General features: G+C 40.8%; 3 protein-coding genes across 12 annotated transcripts in view; 2 read left to right on the forward strand and 1 right to left on the reverse strand.

Annotated features, from left to right (window-relative positions):
* ASB7 (ankyrin repeat and SOCS box containing 7) overlaps positions 1-1544 on the reverse strand; it is a 44732-nt gene extending 43188 nt beyond the window's left edge. For all 3 annotated transcript variants that reach the window (XM_044979329.1, XM_044979328.1, XM_044979327.1), the window contains exon 1: positions 1185-1544. The gene's annotated coding sequence lies outside the window, so the exon portion shown is untranslated. The remainder of the gene's footprint in view (positions 1-1184) is intronic.
* Positions 1492-17832, forward strand: LINS1 (lines homolog 1). Of its 8 annotated transcripts, none has more exons than XM_044979323.1 (9): positions 1492-1517; positions 5877-5993; positions 6869-6925; positions 7201-7764; positions 7850-7939; positions 9785-9926; positions 10238-10837; positions 13947-14127; positions 15499-17832. In XM_044979323.1, exons 4-9 carry the CDS (start codon positions 7342-7344, stop codon positions 16403-16405), a joined length of 2343 nt encoding a protein of 780 aa, XP_044835258.1. In that variant the 5' UTR covers positions 1492-1517; positions 5877-5993; positions 6869-6925; positions 7201-7341; the 3' UTR covers positions 16406-17832. The 8 variants fall into 8 exon arrangements, with proteins under 8 accessions (XP_044835258.1, XP_044835255.1, XP_044835254.1 ...); XM_044979324.1 differs by lacking the exon at positions 1492-1517 and adding an exon at positions 1637-1681 and having other exon boundaries at positions 6869-6949; XM_044979322.1 differs by lacking the exon at positions 1492-1517 and adding an exon at positions 1637-1681.
* Positions 16528-18285, forward strand: part of CERS3 (ceramide synthase 3) — a 64942-nt gene continuing 63184 nt past the window's right edge. The window contains exon 1 of the mRNA XM_044979326.1: positions 16528-16632. The gene's annotated coding sequence lies outside the window, so the exon portion shown is untranslated. The remainder of the gene's footprint in view (positions 16633-18285) is intronic.

Genomic DNA, 18285 nt, shown 5'->3' on the forward strand with positions numbered 1-18285 from the left:
GGCCATAAGGAGGGGTTGGGCCCCCTACTCTGGAGACACAAATGGCGGAGGAGCAGAAATCCGGTGTGAGTTCCCTATCTTCCCGGGGCTGGTGGGGCTTGGGCTTCTGGCTTCAGCCTTGGGGTGGCAGGCTGAGTAAGTCTGCTGTGGAAAGTGATATCTGTATGTTTGTTAACGAACATACAAATATCACTTTTCATAGAAGCAGACTTTTTAGCTAGCATGTCTAAAAACCCCCAAAAACCCGCGACCAAAAAAAAGGAAAAGAAACAACAATAAAAGACGAGAACATGCAAAACACCTTATTTGTGTTTCTATTCTATTTAGGTCCAGTAAAGAATAGAGAAAACTGTACGTTATTATTATTATCAAGCCCATGGAAAAAAAAAACTCTACATAAATAAATTACTGTGGTTTGGATATGTATATGCATGTATTTAATTAACTTTAGGAAAAATAAATAAGTATTTTAGAAAAATTGTCATAATGGCCACCACAAAGAGTTGGTGGCCACACTCTGAGGCCACCAAAAATTTTGTTGTGAGACCCCCGAGAGTCGGGAGGAGGGTGAAAGGTGGGGAGGGGAGCAATGTACAAACCAGAGTATTTCAAGGCATCTGAAAGGGGACAGTGGGGGCAGGGAAGGGTGAACCCCCTATAACCGAGTATCCAGGGAGGGATCAAAGGGGGGAGGCATGGAGCTGATTTGTTCTTCTCCAAAACAGCCTTGGGAGGATAGTGAGGGCAAGGGATACAGTGGGAGGAGAGGAGTACGTCTCCTTCCAGTGAGTCAGGGGGGTGAGGTATGGAATGGGCGAGTCCCCTCCGTAGCAGAGTCTCAGAGGGACCGTGGGGGGAAAGCCCTCGAGAGCAGTCTCAAAGGAACCATGGGGCACAGCGGGGGGCCCCCCTACCAATGTGTCAAAGGGCTCCCGGGGCAGGGGGGGGTAGCCGCCCAAGATCAGTATCCAGGGGGGTGGGCTAGTGACCCCACAGGAGTCTTATGGGGCTGCAGTCTATTCCCCTCCCCCCACCCCCAGCAGAGTCCCACGGGAGTGGGAGCAGCCCCTAGCGCGCAGCCTCGGGGAGGGGAGGGGGCTTAGCCCTCCCGTGGCAGCGACTGGGGCAGGCGCCCCCATGACGGAGTCTCGGGGCAAACCGGGCTTTAGCCCCCCGGCTGTTACCTGTCTCCTCCTGAGGGGGACGGGACGGGGCCGGACCGGCGGCCGCTCCGTGGCCGCTCCCCCCACTGGCACTGGCTCAGGGGTGGGGGGAGCCGCAGACCCAGCCGGGGGCGTTGTGGGGACACTTTGCACTGACTGAGCCGCCCCCCTCCTCACTCGGGGGTCACTGGGCAGGGACTGACCCCCACCGCAGCCAATCCGCTGCCGCAGCCATAGTCCCACCCCGAGCCGTAAACCACCGCCGCGCCGGGTTGGGTGGCGGGGTTTGGGTGACTCCGCCCCTCTCCCCTCCCAATGCCGTAAAGCCTGGTGGGGGCTTTGCGACAGCTAACGGTAAGGCTGGGTTGCGCTCGAGTTTGTCCTGGGAGAAGTGGGCCCTACCGCGCCCCGTCTCCAGGGGCGGGTAAAGCGAGGGGGTTGCTTAGCAGCGCTGGGGGGGAGGGGCGAGCGAGCGCTGGGGGACTCGTCTGCGCCGCGGCGGGACCTTGGGCTGCTCGGTGAGAGCGGCGGCGGGGATTGGGCGGGTCACGGGGGTGAGGGGAGCCCGGCGGTGAGGGGAGTTGGGCAGGTGGGGGGTGGCGGGCGAAGCAGGAGGAGGGGCGGAGGGTGAGGGGGCTGCAGGTTGAGGAGGAGCATTTCGGAGCCTGGGCGGGGCTGGGGTGTCACAGCATCGCTTTGTAATCTGGGGACGGGGAGGCTGCCTGTGGGCGCAACGCGGATGAAGCCAGGATCGCTTCCTCCTTCCGAGCTCTCCTTCCTAGGGCTCTTTGCTCCCTGGGGTCACTGGTTTAAAAAAAAAAAAAGCGTGGGGTCTTCGCTATTGGCACTGGTGGGAGTGGCGGGGGGGGAGGCTCTGCTCTGCTCTTTCCCATCCCCATGTGGCATAGTCGATGTCTGCACATTCTGGGGTGAGAGTATGAATTCCTCACCTGATTGGTTATGTTCCCCACTCCACTCCACTCCACTCATTACTGCTCTGTTCATCCAAGACATTAGCTGTAATGACCAGCAGTGGAAAAAGTTAAGTGTTGATGTTCTAAATGGTTGTAATTAGGAGACAGCAGGTGGCTGAGGTAATATTGTTTATTGGACCAACTTCCGTTGGTGAATGAGACAAGCTTTTAAGCTGGTTTTCCAGACCTGGAAAAAGACCTCTGTCTAAACATTCAAGTGTGTCTGTTTCACCAACAGAAATTGGTCCAGTAAAAGATATTACCTCCCCCAGGTTGATCCCCAGATATGAAACAAGATATCACTGCTGATGATCAAGATAACAGATGGTTTACACCTCACAGTTGTTGGAGACTGCACAGGCAGGCAGGATGAACTGTGATCTACATTAGAAATATTTATTACCACACAGAGGCTGGAAATTTAACAGCTTTTTAAAGACAAGCCTATAAGCTGAAACACAATTCTTGAGCCAATTATAAAGTTCAGAGAGCCAGAGTATAGTTCATCTATATCCTGTGGTGTGTGGATCTGCCATGACTCCTTGACAGGAGCCAGAGCCTTTCAGTGAAACCTGAGCATGCTCATGCCCCATATTTCATGCATCTAGCTGAATCCACCATTGTTTTCTGTATGTGAAGATAGCAGTAAGGAGAAAAACTTTTCATGCAATAGTATTTAATATGATCATGCTCCAATGAAGGACAAAACAAAGATGATGATTTAATAGGACTTTCCTTTAGTCATGATTGTGAGAAACACATGCTTCCTTGGCTAATTGTATCCTATGTGAGTCATGATATGCTATAGATACATGTCAGCTGTAACCAAAAAAATATCACTTATGACATAAAATGCAGGCTGAGAATGTAGAAGATAGTTTTGTTTTCAAATCACATTATTTCAACATCAGTGGCTTATCAAATGAGCGATGGGTTTCTGTATATAGTACGTTAGCTGAACTACTACAATCTGAAAACAAATGCAGGCTTTATAATTCCATTTTAGGGATTTTGTGGAGTCTATGACTAGCCATTGACTTTCGTGGTTTATAGTGTTCCTCAAAACTTTTTGACCTCAAGTCAACTGACCTCCATGCTTCCTACCGCAATCCTTTCCCTTCAGTGTCTCTTCTCCCTTACTTTCTATTTAGGTAAATTCTTATTTAAGTCAAATCAAAACAGTCATGGCATTAACATGATGTTTGACAACCATCATGTTATTCACTCTGCTTGTATGCTATATCTCTTTTCTCTCACCTTTTGTCTATCTTGTCTATTTACGTTGCAAGCTCTTCAGGGCAGGGACTGTCTCTTATTCTGGATCCCGCTCTTGATTGGTTTCCAGGGACAATTGGAGTACATTATTCCTTACATATCCCTACTGTTGTACAGCTGTCTCTTATTCCCCCTCTTTTAGCTTTGTGCCCTCTGCCATGGTGTTTTACTATGGCTGAAAAAATATCTCTGTTGTCCTCTGGCATCTTTTCACTCTTTCAAATTCACTTCTTAAAACCCATCTCTTAAAGCAACCTTCTCCCATTTTGTAATGACCACCACTCTCTCCCCATTTCCTGGCTTGGTATCCTATGTTGGTTTAATCTGTTTTAGACTGAGGTCTTGAGCAAGTGACATGTCTTATCAATGTTTGGTAAAGTGCCGTGTAAATTAATGGTGCTGTATAACTATGATATATGGTCAGGGAAAGCACAAGCACTATCATGTTGCAAAGGTACAATTTCATAGTGCTTGTCCTAGAGGAGTTCTAAATTTATTTCACACTAACAGCCTCACTGTATCGTATAAATTGGTGCACAAGAGATCCATTCATTTAACATCTCGGACAGTAATTCAGTTTGGTCCTGAGTACATTAGTAAATGTACTGAAATAATTTTATGTATTGGTTTTAGGTAGAGATCAAACTCAGTTGTATAAAATATTCACAGGGTGATTTCCGAAGAAATGTTATGAGGTTTCAGATCATAAATTTCTATCTCAAGTAGAATTCAAAGTATATTCTGCAAATGAAGGAGAAATTTATAGCCTGAAGTATCAGATTTATTCTTAATATTTAAAGTGCAGGCTTTGTGAACTGATAGCAGTCCCTGCATCAGCCTGATTGAGATTTGGCTGAGGAACACTGTAAGGTTCTAAAACCTGCAGGTCAACTGTCACAAGTGCGGTGGAAATATATTCTCAAAAATACATGGATGTCTGTGTAAAAAACATGGTGCTACCACAATTTTTATAGTTCATTGTGGATAATGTCTTACCTTCCAATTCCAATTTTAGATTCTGCCTCAGAGGAAATATGGTCTAGTTATGGTAGTCAGGAGACTTGGGTTATATTCTTCAATCTGTCACTAGCTTGCTACATAACCTTGGAAAGTCACTTTATTTATCTATAACTTAGTTTCCACACATATAAAATGGGACTATTCCCTACCTTTGGAAAGTACTTTGAGATCTTCAGCTAAAAGGTACTAATCTATATCTAGATATAGATAGATAGATATAGATATATAATTTGCTGGGTGCTACAGTCTAACATTTTGTATACTTTATTTCTCCTAGTCAAAATAAGCAGAAACTAAAAATATGTAAACTCTATGGTTCTGTTTGCTGGTGTTTGCAAGTATAATTGATAGATGTGCTGGGAATCATGCTATGACAATGTGCTATCTTTTCATGAATAAGAGAGGGAATATAAGTACTTACCAGCTGGAAAAAGAAATGCAGCTAGTTACAAAATGACCACTCTGGGACTGTGCTTGTTTAGTTCTGCCACATTTTAAGGCCCAGCCCCAAAAAGGCATGTTGGGGGAAAAGTTCCTATAAGAGGGCAATGCTGTAGAGAGAGTTAATAGAAACTAGAAAGGTACTAAAGAAGTGCCTCTGGGCTATGTTATGAGTTGTCACTGTCACCTAAAGATAATAGCATGCAAAGAGAAACTGCTATGATCTTAAGTGTGTCTTTTTAGTTCTCTGGTATGGAGATCTGTCTGTCAAGGCACTTGTGTGGTGATGGAGCTGTGTAAGTACCTAGATAGATAGTCACACTTGAAACTAAAGAGCGATACTTAAATTCATAGCAGCTTCTCTTTAAGCTGTACTAAGTAATTGTGATGCTATTTAAAGTATAATCTTTGATAACAGTCAGTCTTTCTACATGTGGTTGAAGTATTTGTATGGGCTTCCTGGCGAGGACTGTTATGTATATTTAGGGGTGTTCACAGACTCTTACACCCAGCTTCTTAAGTAGCCTCTTATTTTGAGTGTCTCAGTTGCAGACACTAAGACGAACCTTACCTTCTGAAGTAGTGAGCACCTGCAGTTTCTATTGACTTCAGTTGGAGGGTGCTCAGCACCTCTCAAAATCAGGCACCCAGAATTAGAGACCGTGACTTTTGAAAATGTAGACCTTAACTAATGCAGTTACACAAGCTTTGTTTTATTCTGTTTATTAAAGCAAAGGCCAGGTTCTGCTTTTCAGTATGTGTGTATTACTCCCATGGAGCTCACGTGCAACAGAGTGTAGTATTTGGTCATTCATCTCCATTTTTTTTAAGAGTGATACTTAAGAATTCTTGTGGTGAAAATCTTGAACCCAACCCTCTTCAGACTGACCTTAGGAGGGCTATGTAAAAAAGAAAAGAGAAGCCAGATGTAAGAACCCAGTGTTTTATATTGTTCTGTAGAAGTAGAATAGTGTTTCCTCCATGTTCTCTTTTTGTGTTTCAGATCAAAATGTGTCTTCTGATAGCCTGCCTTCCTCTGCCTTCATCAGCTCCAGCAAGCACTTGAATCCTGCCCTCACTAATGTCTGTGAACATCAGAAGAATCTACACAATAAGAGCAGTTAAGTTAGCTTGTTTTTAATACAACTCTTTGGTAATGCTTTTAATGTTTGGCCGTTTAAAAATATTTTGGTGCCAATCCTGCAAAAACTTGCACAGTTATCAGCAAGTACTTTTAATAAACTTAAGTTTGAAGCCTTCATCCTGCAAACACATTTATGCAGGCAGATCTTGATGCTGGTGTATAGTCCTACTGACTTCTTTGGGATGCTATACTGGTTCAAGAGTCTGCTCACCTGGATCCATTTACAGAATTGGGGCCTTATTTTCTTTAGTTAAAATCCAATGTGAATGTATTGTTTTCCTTTTTTGAGTTTTGTTTGTCCACCAACCAAGTGGTTTAAAACTTGGTACAGTGAATGGCTTTAAAAGGGAAGTAGATCAGTTGTTGGGATGTCTGTAGAAGTAAAAGAATATGCAAGTTTGTATGTGTTTAGTCAAAACAAGCTATGGTTGAACATCCATGGAATACAAGTTTTGAAAATAAGGTTGAATACATTTTCTCCAGTGGACAAACATCAAGACATACTGGCTATGTATCTTTACTCAGTTCTTTTAAAAAAAACAAAAACAAAAACAAAAAACTTATTCATAGCTGGCAAAATCCAGGGTGTTGTAGGAAAGGGTGCTGGCAATGCAGTAGATGGCACTGTTCCCTCATGTCTGAATCAGTGTCCCAGCATGATGATTGAAGGCCACTGTGTGTTGCTGGAGCTTATACACAAGTGACTTTAAATTGAGGTCTCGATCATTCAGAATGGCATGGTATTTTTGCATGGTCTGGTCAAATTGACTCAGTAACTTGCCCCTGCCTGACTAAAATTCCTCTGAAGTTTCAAATGGTCACAGTATTTTTCACTTTCTGCTCCATTTCAGAAGTATTGCTATGCACCCAGTCCTGCATGACTCCATCCAAATGGCTTCATTTCAGAGGTTGGCAAGATTCCTGGATTTGTGGTATAACAAATTTTGTGCTTTGGGATGTTTGGATGAAGAGTTTTGTGTGGATGTCAGTTATCATCCTTGAAGTTTAAGGAATATTGTGCTAAATGCACATTCCCAGATTGTTTCTTTCAAATGATGTTTATTAAAAGTAGTTTCATTTTAACTATGGTGCTCAGTAAATGATCCATGTTCAGCTGTATCATTCTGCTAATCTATTAAATTTAATAGCAAAAATGATTTAATCTCATTACTTTTTTTCCTAGATACCCTAGAAGAAATGCCTTTATAAAGCTACAAATCCATTTCTTTGATTGGACAGAAGTAATTTCAGAAGTGACCCATAATGCCCACAAGTAATAAGTGAAGGCGTGAGGCATTCTCCAAAACATAACATTTTTCCCAAAATGGGAGATCTGTCTCTTCTCCAACAGCTGCATAGGGATGTGCTGGTAGGCACTCCTTTAACAAAGAACAGCCAGGATTATGCTTCTTTCCTCAATCCGCATGTTTCACCACAAGATTCATCCGCAAGAGTTAATGAGTCACATAATCAAATATGCCTAGAATCTCCTAACTGGGGCACTTGGAGCCATCAGGACTCTGCTGTTTCAGATGCTCTTGCCCTTGTGACAGATGATAAATCTGATAGCTTTGCAAACACGAGCTCTTCAATGTTCTGTTCACGGGAAATGATACTACTACAGTTAACATTGATCAAGATGATGATTGCCAAAGTACAGTCCCAGGAAACTGAATTCAGCATAAAACAGAAGTACCTTGATATAATAACAATTCTTCTGAAAGAGACAAAAATTGATTCAAAATTAGTAAGCCTTTATAAGTATTTTCAAAATTTTTCATAACACAAAGTAAAAAGTGAGTGTAACTTAGTTTTTTTTTACATGTCTGCAGATTTGTCTATGCAGTAGTTCTGATAAACTGTTGTCTCACATGGCTTCAAAAAGTATAGCCTCCCTTATACACTTCCAACTAAAGAAAGAGGTGAGTGTGTCAGGTTTCTGGATGGACTTTGAATTTGTACGTAAGCTATCAAAGCAAACATGAGTACTTGTTGGATACATTCCTTCCAGTTTTCCTTACTTGTTCCATCTAACTACAGCTGACCTTCTGCAATAGTTAAATGACACAGAGCAGTCACTGAAAATTTTACAGTGTAACAGTTACATTTTCTCTCTAGTGCAAAGCCTGCCTACACAGGCGCAGTGCCTGTTGGTGGGAAGAGGTGCTGGAATCCTTCCATGTCCATCAGACTATAGAGTAATAACAGAGCTGCTCCCTTCCTGCATCTGCAGCCTCAAGTCTGTAACACCTGTGTCTACCATGCTCCATCCTTCCAAAAGGAATTTTAGACAATGGATCTGTATACTTGCTAGCATGACTGCTTTGCAGCATGCCATGGGCACATCCCTCAGTGGCCTCCTGCTTCAAAATCTTGCTCTTTGTCAACCCTGGGCACACTGTCTTTTTTCAGAGCCATTTTCAGAAACAGAGTGTAAAAGTAGTACGAGGCAGTGTTGTGGGAGAGGGCCACACTGAGGAGGTATTGGGTGAGGAGTGATTTGGTGGAGGAAAGGGAAGATGCTTGGTAAATGTTTCCAGAGACTATTTCAAGTGTGGTTGTGGTAGGAGGGGCATGAAAGGGTATGTTTACAGTGCAACTGGGAGAGAGCTAGCGGGACTTTAGCTAGTGCAATAAAAATAGCAAATGTGGATGTTCCACCTCTGGTGGAAGCTTGGGCTCTCAAGGCCACCCAGCCCCCTAGCGTTGAGAACCTGAGCTTCTGCCCGAACTGGAACATCCACAATACCTATTTTTAAAGAACTAGATTGAGTCCTGATAGCGCAAGTCTGTCTACTCAGGTTGGAAGACTGGCTCCTGTTTCCAGTATAGATGTACCCAAAGAGAGCATGGAGTGGACAAAGGAGACAAAGGGAGCAGTTAGGGGCTCTGACACGGATCAGGAGAATGTGTAGGAAGAAGTGAGGTCAGAAACGTAGGCAGGAGCAGCGTTCTGAAAGTGAGCATGAATAGTTCTTTTAATGTAAATACATCAAGCTTGTGGTTTTTGTTTTAAAATGCTTTTAATAGTTTTATTTTGTGTCACAAAGATATTCTCTTTAGGCAGTTTGCATTGTAGAATATTAATTGTGCAGCTTGCTGAACTTTATAAATTTCACTATATTTACATTTATTTGAAATCTAAATCATTCAGCAAATAAAAATAGGCACCAACCTGTTCATAACTAACAGAATACTTTTCAATTTTGTGTTGTCTGAATGTCCCAGACACTGGTTCTTTAGCACTAGCTGATGCTGAGAACCAGTGATACCTTTTCCCAGGGCCCCCCGTGGGTGCGGAGCAAGTGGGGCAATTTGCACTGGGCGCCGCAGAGGCTCCCACGAGAATATAGTATTGTATAGTATTGCAGTTTTTCTATGGAAGGGGCCCCTGAAATTGCTTTGCCCCAGGCCTCCTGAATCCTCTGGGCAGCCCTTAGTTCTTGCCTCTGCCACAGTCCTTTTGTGGGACTTTGGATCAATCACATAACTTCACCAGGCTTTGGTTTTCCTGTATGTAATATGAGGAGGATTTTTGCTTACCAAATGGCTGTTGTGCAGTTTAATGTTTGTAAAGGAATGATAGGTGTTTTAGTCAAGCTGCTTGGCACTTCTATATTCTGTCTCTTTGTCCATCCCCACACTTACTCCTTTTAAATGTATCAGTGTATTAACTTACTATGCACAACAGTTATAACTTAAAAAAAAGAAAAGAGTAATATCACATCACATTTTGTGCATACAGAATTTTTTAATTTATTTTTTAGAATACATTTAATGTCACCTGGCTCGCTTTTTGTTTGAAGACTCTGTCAGAATTCCCTAAGAGTGATCAAGTAGCAGAATGTCTATGGATTCTTAGAGCTATTATTAGGGACATTTTGAAAGATAAAGATTTGCACAAAGCAGGTACTGTAAGATTTTTTTGATATTAATATACAAGTGTCCACTAGGGGGAGGAAGGCTACTTAGTATCCTTCAGAGAAATCAGCCTGTTTAAAATACTAATGGCAATGGGTTATTTACTTTGTCATAATAAAAAAAAATTTTAAATGAAAATACAGTGCCCCCAGTACACATTGAATTTGAGAGATTATCATGATCTCCTCCTTACTGATGCTATTTCAGTGGTGAAAAGTTGTTTTAAATTATCTGGTTAATTGAATTGTACTTTAGGAACTCCACTTCAACTCTGCTTAACATTATTTTATTTATTATAGATATCCTGAAAAAGGTTTTCACTCCTCTTGATACTGTACTTGAAGGATTTTACAATTCCATTTTGTCTCATCGTTTTAACTGCTGCCAAGATACTTCACTATATTCTAAAGCTGCAAACAACTTGATCGGATTCATAGATTTTCTTGAAGTTCTTGTGGCCTCAAGAATCCAAATAGAGTCACATTTCAAATGCCAAAGAATTTTATTTTTGAATACTTCTTGCATCTTGGACCTCACTTATTCATCAGTTGATTATTTAATCAAGAAGAAGTCCATTATGCTCCTTAAAAAATGCATCCTTTATAAAGCTGGTGAAGATTTCATAAGTGGATCATTACCCACTTTATCCCTACAGGATCCTTATTTGGATAAGGATATGTTAGCACTGGCTAATGTTGTTTTGCAAGCTGTGAATTTGGGGTGGCTGAATCAAATACCTGTTTCTGAAAAAGCCAGCTATTTTGGAGGCAGTGAAGCTCAACCTGAGGATGGCATCCACAGTGGTCCTGACCAAGTAATCCTCAGAGCCTTAAGTTTGGTTTTACTTAAAGCTTTAGAGATCAAGGTCCAGAACACTTCTAAAGCAGCTGAAATAAAAGGTAATGTTCTGTTTAAATTCATTAAGTAGCATGCATTCTAAAGCTTATAGCTGTTGTAGGCAATTTAAAATTGTTGGCTGAGCTTGCATTTCTCTGTATGTGTGTGTGTAACACAATTACTTCTAAATTCCAGATCTGACCAATTCAATTTTCAGGGAATTTCTAGGAATTAGTGGCAAGAACCCCATTGATTTTGGAGACAATCAGAACATTGATAGAGGGAACATAGGAACACATGGAGCTACTGTCATCTATTAATACTTTGCAGCATAACAGTACCCCTACTCATCCTCCCAGCAGAGTGTAATATGTTGACACCCTGAATAACAGAAGATAAATAATTGCTCTTCCTGCTGGAATCCCTGGGGTGAATTGTCAGCCATGGGGGCAGCCAGAGGGAGAGAAAAGAATCCCTTTCTAACATCTGGCCTCCTCAGTGCCTGCTCCAGATGGGGAAGAGAGGAACCAGCTATCCGCCCCTTCCCTTACAGTTGGGTGGAAGAAAGGTACTTTGGGAGGGAGAAAGGAGAGAGACCTAACTGCTGGCATGATGCAGAGAATGAGGCCCCGTGTATGGTGAAAGCGGGGCATGAGTGGGGAACAGAAACCCTGGCCTGGTGGGGTGAATGGGGGACTTGGGGAAGGGAGCACACGCAGCCTTCGCTGTTGGGGTGCGGGAGTAGGAAGGAGCAACACACAGAGCCTCTGCTATTTGTGGTGGGGAAGTGGGAATGGGAGTGCACGTAGAGCCACTGGCATAGTGAAGAAAATGAGGGACCCTGGTATGAGAGGAGAAGGGAATATTCAAGCAGGAGTTGCAAGGAGTCCCTGAAATAGAGGGGCATGGGATGGTGGCACCCAGGAAGATTGTCAGGAGAATGAAGGGATCCAGTGAGCCCCAGAGATGTACAATGAGCTTGACCTACAGAAGGTACGAAGGGTGCAACCAGCTAGATTAAAACACTATTAAAATGTTAAGAGTAATGACTTCACTTAACTTTAAGCAAACTGAATGTTAAGAACACAATTTAGGCACAGGTGGTTGGGTGATAATATTTATGGGTTTTTTGTTTGTTTGTTTGCTATATTATAGACTTAAAATTGCGTAATTTTAACTAAATTAACCCTTGGTGGTAGTTACCAGATATTCTAGTTCGGGGGAAGGGGAAGGGAATGGAATGATCCCTGATTTCAGTCTGAAAAGTACCTGAGCATGTATGATGATTGAATGTTCATATTCTTTTGCTGAGAAGCAAAGCAAGCCTTTAAAAATCTAATTTTAGGGTGAACTGCATTGTACTTTTTTACAACAAAGGGAATTCCCATGTTGTAACAAACCTTGCTACAGCATCAGCTTCCATTCAGACAAACGGCAAGGCTATACCATTCAATCCATAGAGCTTTTCCAATACGATCTAAGAAATGCCTTCTGATAATCTAAGATGCCATTGTTTTTTTTAAAATGCTGAGCACTTGTTGTTTGGAAAATCAGGCCCAAATTTGGATTTAAGGAATCTTTTTACTATGCACTGGAATATTGCAGAGGTAAATCTCTCATATGAGGAAGGGTGTTTATATGGTACACATATACCAGGGTTGTTTTTCAAGAGCTGGCCACAGCAATAAAATGGCATGGTAGTCTTGGGAGAATCTGTTTCCTCTTGTATCCTCAGGGCGTATGTGGCAATGCAGGTGCTGCTGACATGCAGTGTACAGGTAGTATTTAAAATTAGGGGGTGTTGCAATCAGAGTGAAGACTTGCAGGAAAATTGTATATACTTACTGAATAATAAAAAGAACAGGAGTACTTGTGGCACCTTAGAGACTAACAAATTTATTTGAGCATAAGCTTTCGTTTCTAGGTCACCGCAGAACTGTACCATGTTCGTGGGGGTGGAGGGGCAGAAGGAGAGGCCCCAAGATAGGACAGATTCTTCTGCTGGGCTAAGAGTATAACTGGGCCTCTCCTTCTGCCCCTCCACCCCCACGAACATGGTACAGTTCTGTGGTGACCTAGAAAATGGACATCTTCCTGAATAATGTAATTTTCTGGCAAGGTTTGGTTTGTATTTCTCAGCATTTATGTTCAGTCACAGCAGTCTCCCAAGATACATATGAGAACCTATCTAATCTTTGAACGTTTTTTCGTCAGAGTAGATTTTGCTGTTTGTATTACCAGTTTCATACATTTATATTTCCTGCAAAAGTTTAGGCCCTGATTCTGCAATTCGTTGATGCTAAAAATACTGGACCATAGGGATCTTAGTCTTAACACTGCACCAGATTATTCCTTTGCATGGGAGGGACCAAGCGGGATAAATTACAGCAAGGTGACCGTATCAGATCATTCTATCTGTGGCACAAGGTGAATTATATCTCACCCCTCTCTCTACATTTGCATTTGCTCGAGGCCAGGGCCAATGGAGACATGCAGTCAGAGAGCCAAATGAGAGTCAGAGACCCCAGGGCAAGTGTCGGAACATAGGGTTTCTATGTAGGCGGCCTTGGATTTTTTTACAGCTCACCTGAGACCAACAGGTTATGGAGATGTAATCTCATTGTTTATTGTGCAGTAAGCCTGGGAGAGAGAGAGGGCTGACTCCATCCCACCCCACAACCATAAAGGTTTCCCCCCAACCCCCCATCTCTTATGTGTGGTCTTTCTGAGGGAGGAAGTGACAAGAGTCTAAGAATCCCATTCTTCAAATAATATACTTGCATATGTCCTTAAATTGCATCAATGCTAACTCTTCTGAAAGTTGTCCTCCACTTGAGCAGTGAAATCTGTGTTTTGCATTAGATTTATAAAAGTAAATATTGTAAGAATTTTTACATATACAATGTTTGTGCAAAAAGTAACTATGTTGTATTTGAGGTGAAGTGATTTTGTTGATGGCTCTTTGCTTTGATTGCTTTGATTTTTAACTCCATAAGTGGTATCATTCTGCAAGGCATTTGTCAATGCAGTGTTAATTCAGTTGAGCTAAGGGATGTGTGCTTGGAAAACTGGGTTCCATGTTGTCCACTGTTTTTTTAAGGAAATGTGGGTTTGGCTTTTTAATATGAAAAAATGAAAGCAAAATTTCATAGTTATGCTCTCTATTTTTAGCAGACTTGCAGAGTTTCATGTCCCGGTTATTGATATTCTTGAAGAAACATCTGAAGTCTTCTCCACATTTTCATCCAAATGTACATCCTTGTGAGTGGCTTTCCATGGTCTTTATAGAACAAGATGATGACATGCTGGAAGCTGCTAAATCGTTGTTAACGGTTTATTTAAAGTTTGATAGGTTGGTATATATATTAATTTTTTGTTAGATCTTTGAAGACAAATTAAACTTTTATTTAGTGAGATCATACAGTTCACAGCAGCAGTATTTTTATATGACCATTATGTAAAGTAAGACAAGAAAATACATTTTTAACAATCTTTAATGGATTTATTGAACTACTTTGTAGGACCTGATATGATTCCCATTGACATCAACAGTAGTTGGAAATCACTGGGAGTCTTACATTGATGTTAATAGGTTTTGGATCAGACTGTAAATGGTGTTTATAGTAGTCTTTCTATTACGAGTTCAGTCCTATCCTCTAATTCACAGTAGCTGACTTCCCAGAATTTGAGTGATGGTCAGATGCTGACTGAAAGGCAAGACTTGAGTGTGTTTTGTGAACACTCAACTTTTTAGAGAAGGATTTCACGTTATGATTAAACTTTAAGAATGAATGGATGTTGAATCTGAGGATTGCTGAAGTGAACTGTAATCACACCTTACAGTAATGGCTTCTTAGGCAGGATCCCCGTAACTTGCTGAGAAGTGGCAATACTGATATCTAAAATGTGTTAAGTTCTTGTGCATTATGAATTTATCATGCAAACCCTTTTGTTTCATTTTCATTCAGTTTCCTGTACAGGGGAGGGGAGATGCTGCCCAAATTTATGAAAAGAAACTTGGCTGGGTGAATCACTTCGTAATTTCAAACTTGTTTAATTGCATTATTGCTAGTAGTGTCTGTTGTTAAATGTTAAGGCACCCAGGTTTGAAAATGTTGGCCTTAAAGTTAGACACCTAAATCTATACTTAGGAACCTAAAGAACTTTTTCCAAGGTGTATAGCATCTTGTGAATGAAGTAACCTTTATTGATTGTTTGTATTTTTAAAAAAATGTGAAAAGGATATCTAGTCATATATTCGAGGCTCCTTTGACATAACTTATAAATACATATTAAATGGAAGAGTACAGTGTAAGATAACTGACCACCAATGTTTCGGGTATCTTAATGTCCTGGAAGTCATCAAATTAAGGATATTTTAGACCAAGAAGGGGAGCAAATCCCAAAGCTGTCGAGCCCTCCCAGCTAACACCGTGCTAGCAGTCCCCTCTTGTTTTTATACCAACAGGAGCTCCAGCTCAAACACCGCTGCTGATCTCAATTGAATTTTGCTGAGTTCAATATATAGACTGGAAAACCTTGCCTTTAATATTAAACTATAGTAGAATCTGGTGTGTATCCTGCTGATCTCTCATACATTGTTTCTACCTCTGTAGTTAAAATTACTAAAAATGTTAAACAAGAATGTTTATGGAAATTTATTCAGTATTTAAATAGCTGTTCTATGGCATCCCATTTAGTCTGTGTTTGGCTAACTTTTCAGGTTGTGGCATGATGCTGCTGGTAACTTAGGCCTTGCAGCAGACGACGACGAAACCTGGATCTGCCTGACGCATGAGAGTGGCTGTAATCCTCACTGTATCTTTTTATTTTTCCTAAAAAGTATTGCGTTTGATTCCACAGTTCTTCTTGACTTTTTGATTTCATCAGAAACCTGCTTCCTTGAGTATTTTGTAAGATATTTAAAAATTCTTAGAGAAGACTGGCATCATTTTGTCAACATCTCTAACTGCTTTGATATTGCGGCTAAAAGAGGTGTGTGTGTTTCTTTTGTCACCTCATCCCACCAAGAAAAAAAAAATTGTCTGACAGATTTAAGTTTGGAAAATGCTTGTTGTGATCCAGTACAACACACTCTGTTATCTTTGGCTTCTTCCCAGAAGCCTTCTGTACCCATGGAACAGCAAGGTGATGACCAGGTTGTAAAACCCAACAAGTCTAACTCATTGATATGGACTGATAACACATCTGCATTGGATTGCCTTCAAGGCCTTGTCAGTTATGACAGTTCAGAAGATTCTGAATTGGAATCAGTGGGAAAGGAGTGTTTGGCAAACATGAAGCAGATGCCTTCAAACAATCAAGGCAGTACAAAGATAAGGGAAACTATTTGTATGGATGTACATGACAAACTCCATACACTTGAATCTAAAGTGTTGCCCCTGAAACAAAAAAGTTCTAATCCCTTGTCACTTGGGGTATGTAATATGTCTCCAGATAATCCTGTGCCTGTAGAAAGAATGCTTTTCAAATCAATGAAATGTTTGGAAGAACTGCAAAAAGCAATTTCAAGGTTACAGAGAAGAAACCTTTTCCCATACAACCCAGCTGCATTGTTGAAACTGTTGAGTCACATTGAGACAACCAGTAAAAGCATGAATCTGCTATAAGGCAATGAAGTGCTATTGATGACATTTTGAAGTAATTTCACACTAGTATGTGATGGAATGTTTCCACAAGAAGAGTGTACATGCTCAAAGATACATTCCTTTTGGACCTATCAGCGTGTTTAGACCAAGCAGGCTCAACTGGCTGCCAACTGACACTTTGAAAAGACAAATCTGCAGCGGTGTTTAAGTACTCAACCTGTTGTCTCATGGTCCCAAACTTATTTATGGTACGTATGACAGAGTGAGGGTGAGTTACTGGGTATTAGCAAATTTAACAAATTGATTATTCATATAAAGACATAATAAAGTACTTCCACTTGAAGTGTAAGGTGTAATTCTTCCTAATGTCATTTTAACATCGTAAGACCCAGCTAGATTGTTAGTGCATTACTGATGCTGATGCAATGATAATTCCAGACACAAGTATTTAGAAGCAAAGCTATGTAAGCTCTTTGGGGCAAGGTTCGTCTGTTCTGTGTTTGTAATGCCACAGTGCCTAGGAGCCTCAGTCCCGGACCAGGACCTCATTGTGCTAGGTGCTGTACAAACAAAAAATTATATCCCATTCCTCCACTTCTGTGATTTTAATGCTAAGTTATATTTATTGTTTCACTTTTGGGTCTTTACTGTAGGGCTGATCAGCTAGTAGCATAGCACTTTTATCGGCCCAATTGTTCATACCCCAACAATTGATAATGTTACTGAAAATTGAGTTTAAAATTAATGCCTAAAACATAATCAGGTGCATTCCCTTAAAAAAAAAAGAGTTGAACTAGTATATAAATTCCTTATTTAAATGAAAATTTGTTAATGCAGCATAAAATTAAAAATCTAAATTGTGCAATGCACAAGTAATATTTCAACGGCAATACTTATGGACGTGCATTGACACCCTATATATTATGATGTAAAATGCATAGCACCGTAGCATATTAAAATACACAATTATAAAAAATGGATAACTGGCTTGCATTGCAAATATACAATGTAAACATTAGTATTAGAACATATTTTCTGCATTTACTTACTACCTTTGATTAATTGACTAATCTCACTGTTGCTAATGGCTGTGTTAATGCATTTAAAGTGCTTAATGTTATGTGTAATGGTATAATTTTAAATACTGCCAGTTAGGCAATATCTTTCACATATTAATGAAGTAAGAAGGGTGTGTGGATGAATTTCCTGTTTGGCAGTTTACCTAGCTGCAATGACCAGCTTCACAACTTCTAAAAAAAAAAAAATAATTTTTTTTTAAAAATGGAAACAGAATTTTCAGGATATTGTAGAATGCAGCAAAATTGGAGAGGGGATTTGGGGATTTTTTTTAAAGATTATGTTACTTGTATATAAAAATAATACATTGCTAAATTGTGTAGAAATGATTTTTTTTACCCCTGCTGAAATAAAAATTGCTGCAGTTTGTTCAAACTTTCTAGACCAGATTTCACCTTTTGAGGCTGAAATTTTCCATGCTTGGCCTTTGCCCGACATTGAATCTTGCACATAATTAGGAATGGGTGAAAATGGGAGTGATAGTGGGAAGTGTTTCACATTCATAGTTAGAGTGGGTACCGTCCAGAAAGTAACTGCCACAGTTTTATCTACCAGGAGGTTTATAGACTCTGCTTTTAAATCTAACATTTCTGATAAATTTTTTTTTACTGATTTGAGCAGGTTTGGATATACCTTGGCCTATGGAAATCTTCTTTCCAAAAATAATTTGTATATTGACCTATATAATCTCAGGAACTAGTCAGTTATACAATAGGGTAAACGTTGCAAGGACTGTACAGTACTGTTCTCTGTAGAACATCTAAGGGATCTCAGCAGTATCCCAAACCAGTAGGAGAATCACCTGGTTTTCCAACTGCCATTTT

Source organism: Mauremys mutica, chromosome 11 (genome assembly GCF_020497125.1).
Source record: "Mauremys mutica isolate MM-2020 ecotype Southern chromosome 11, ASM2049712v1, whole genome shotgun sequence".
In the NCBI taxonomy this organism is placed as follows: Eukaryota; Metazoa; Chordata; order Testudines; family Geoemydidae; genus Mauremys; species Mauremys mutica.

Bases quoted from the DNA above. Each gene is read 5' to 3' on its own strand.
- LINS1 (XM_044979323.1), top strand. From the start codon at position 7,342: ATGGGAGATCTGTCTCTTCTCCAACAGCTGCATAGGGATGTGCTGGTA. The intron at 9,927-10,237 runs GTACTGTAAGAT...TATTTATTATAG, and splicing joins TAAAGATTTGCACAAAGCAG to ATATCCTGAAAAAGGTTTTC. The intron at 10,838-13,946 runs GTAATGTTCTGT...CTCTATTTTTAG, and splicing joins TAAAGCAGCTGAAATAAAAG to CAGACTTGCAGAGTTTCATG.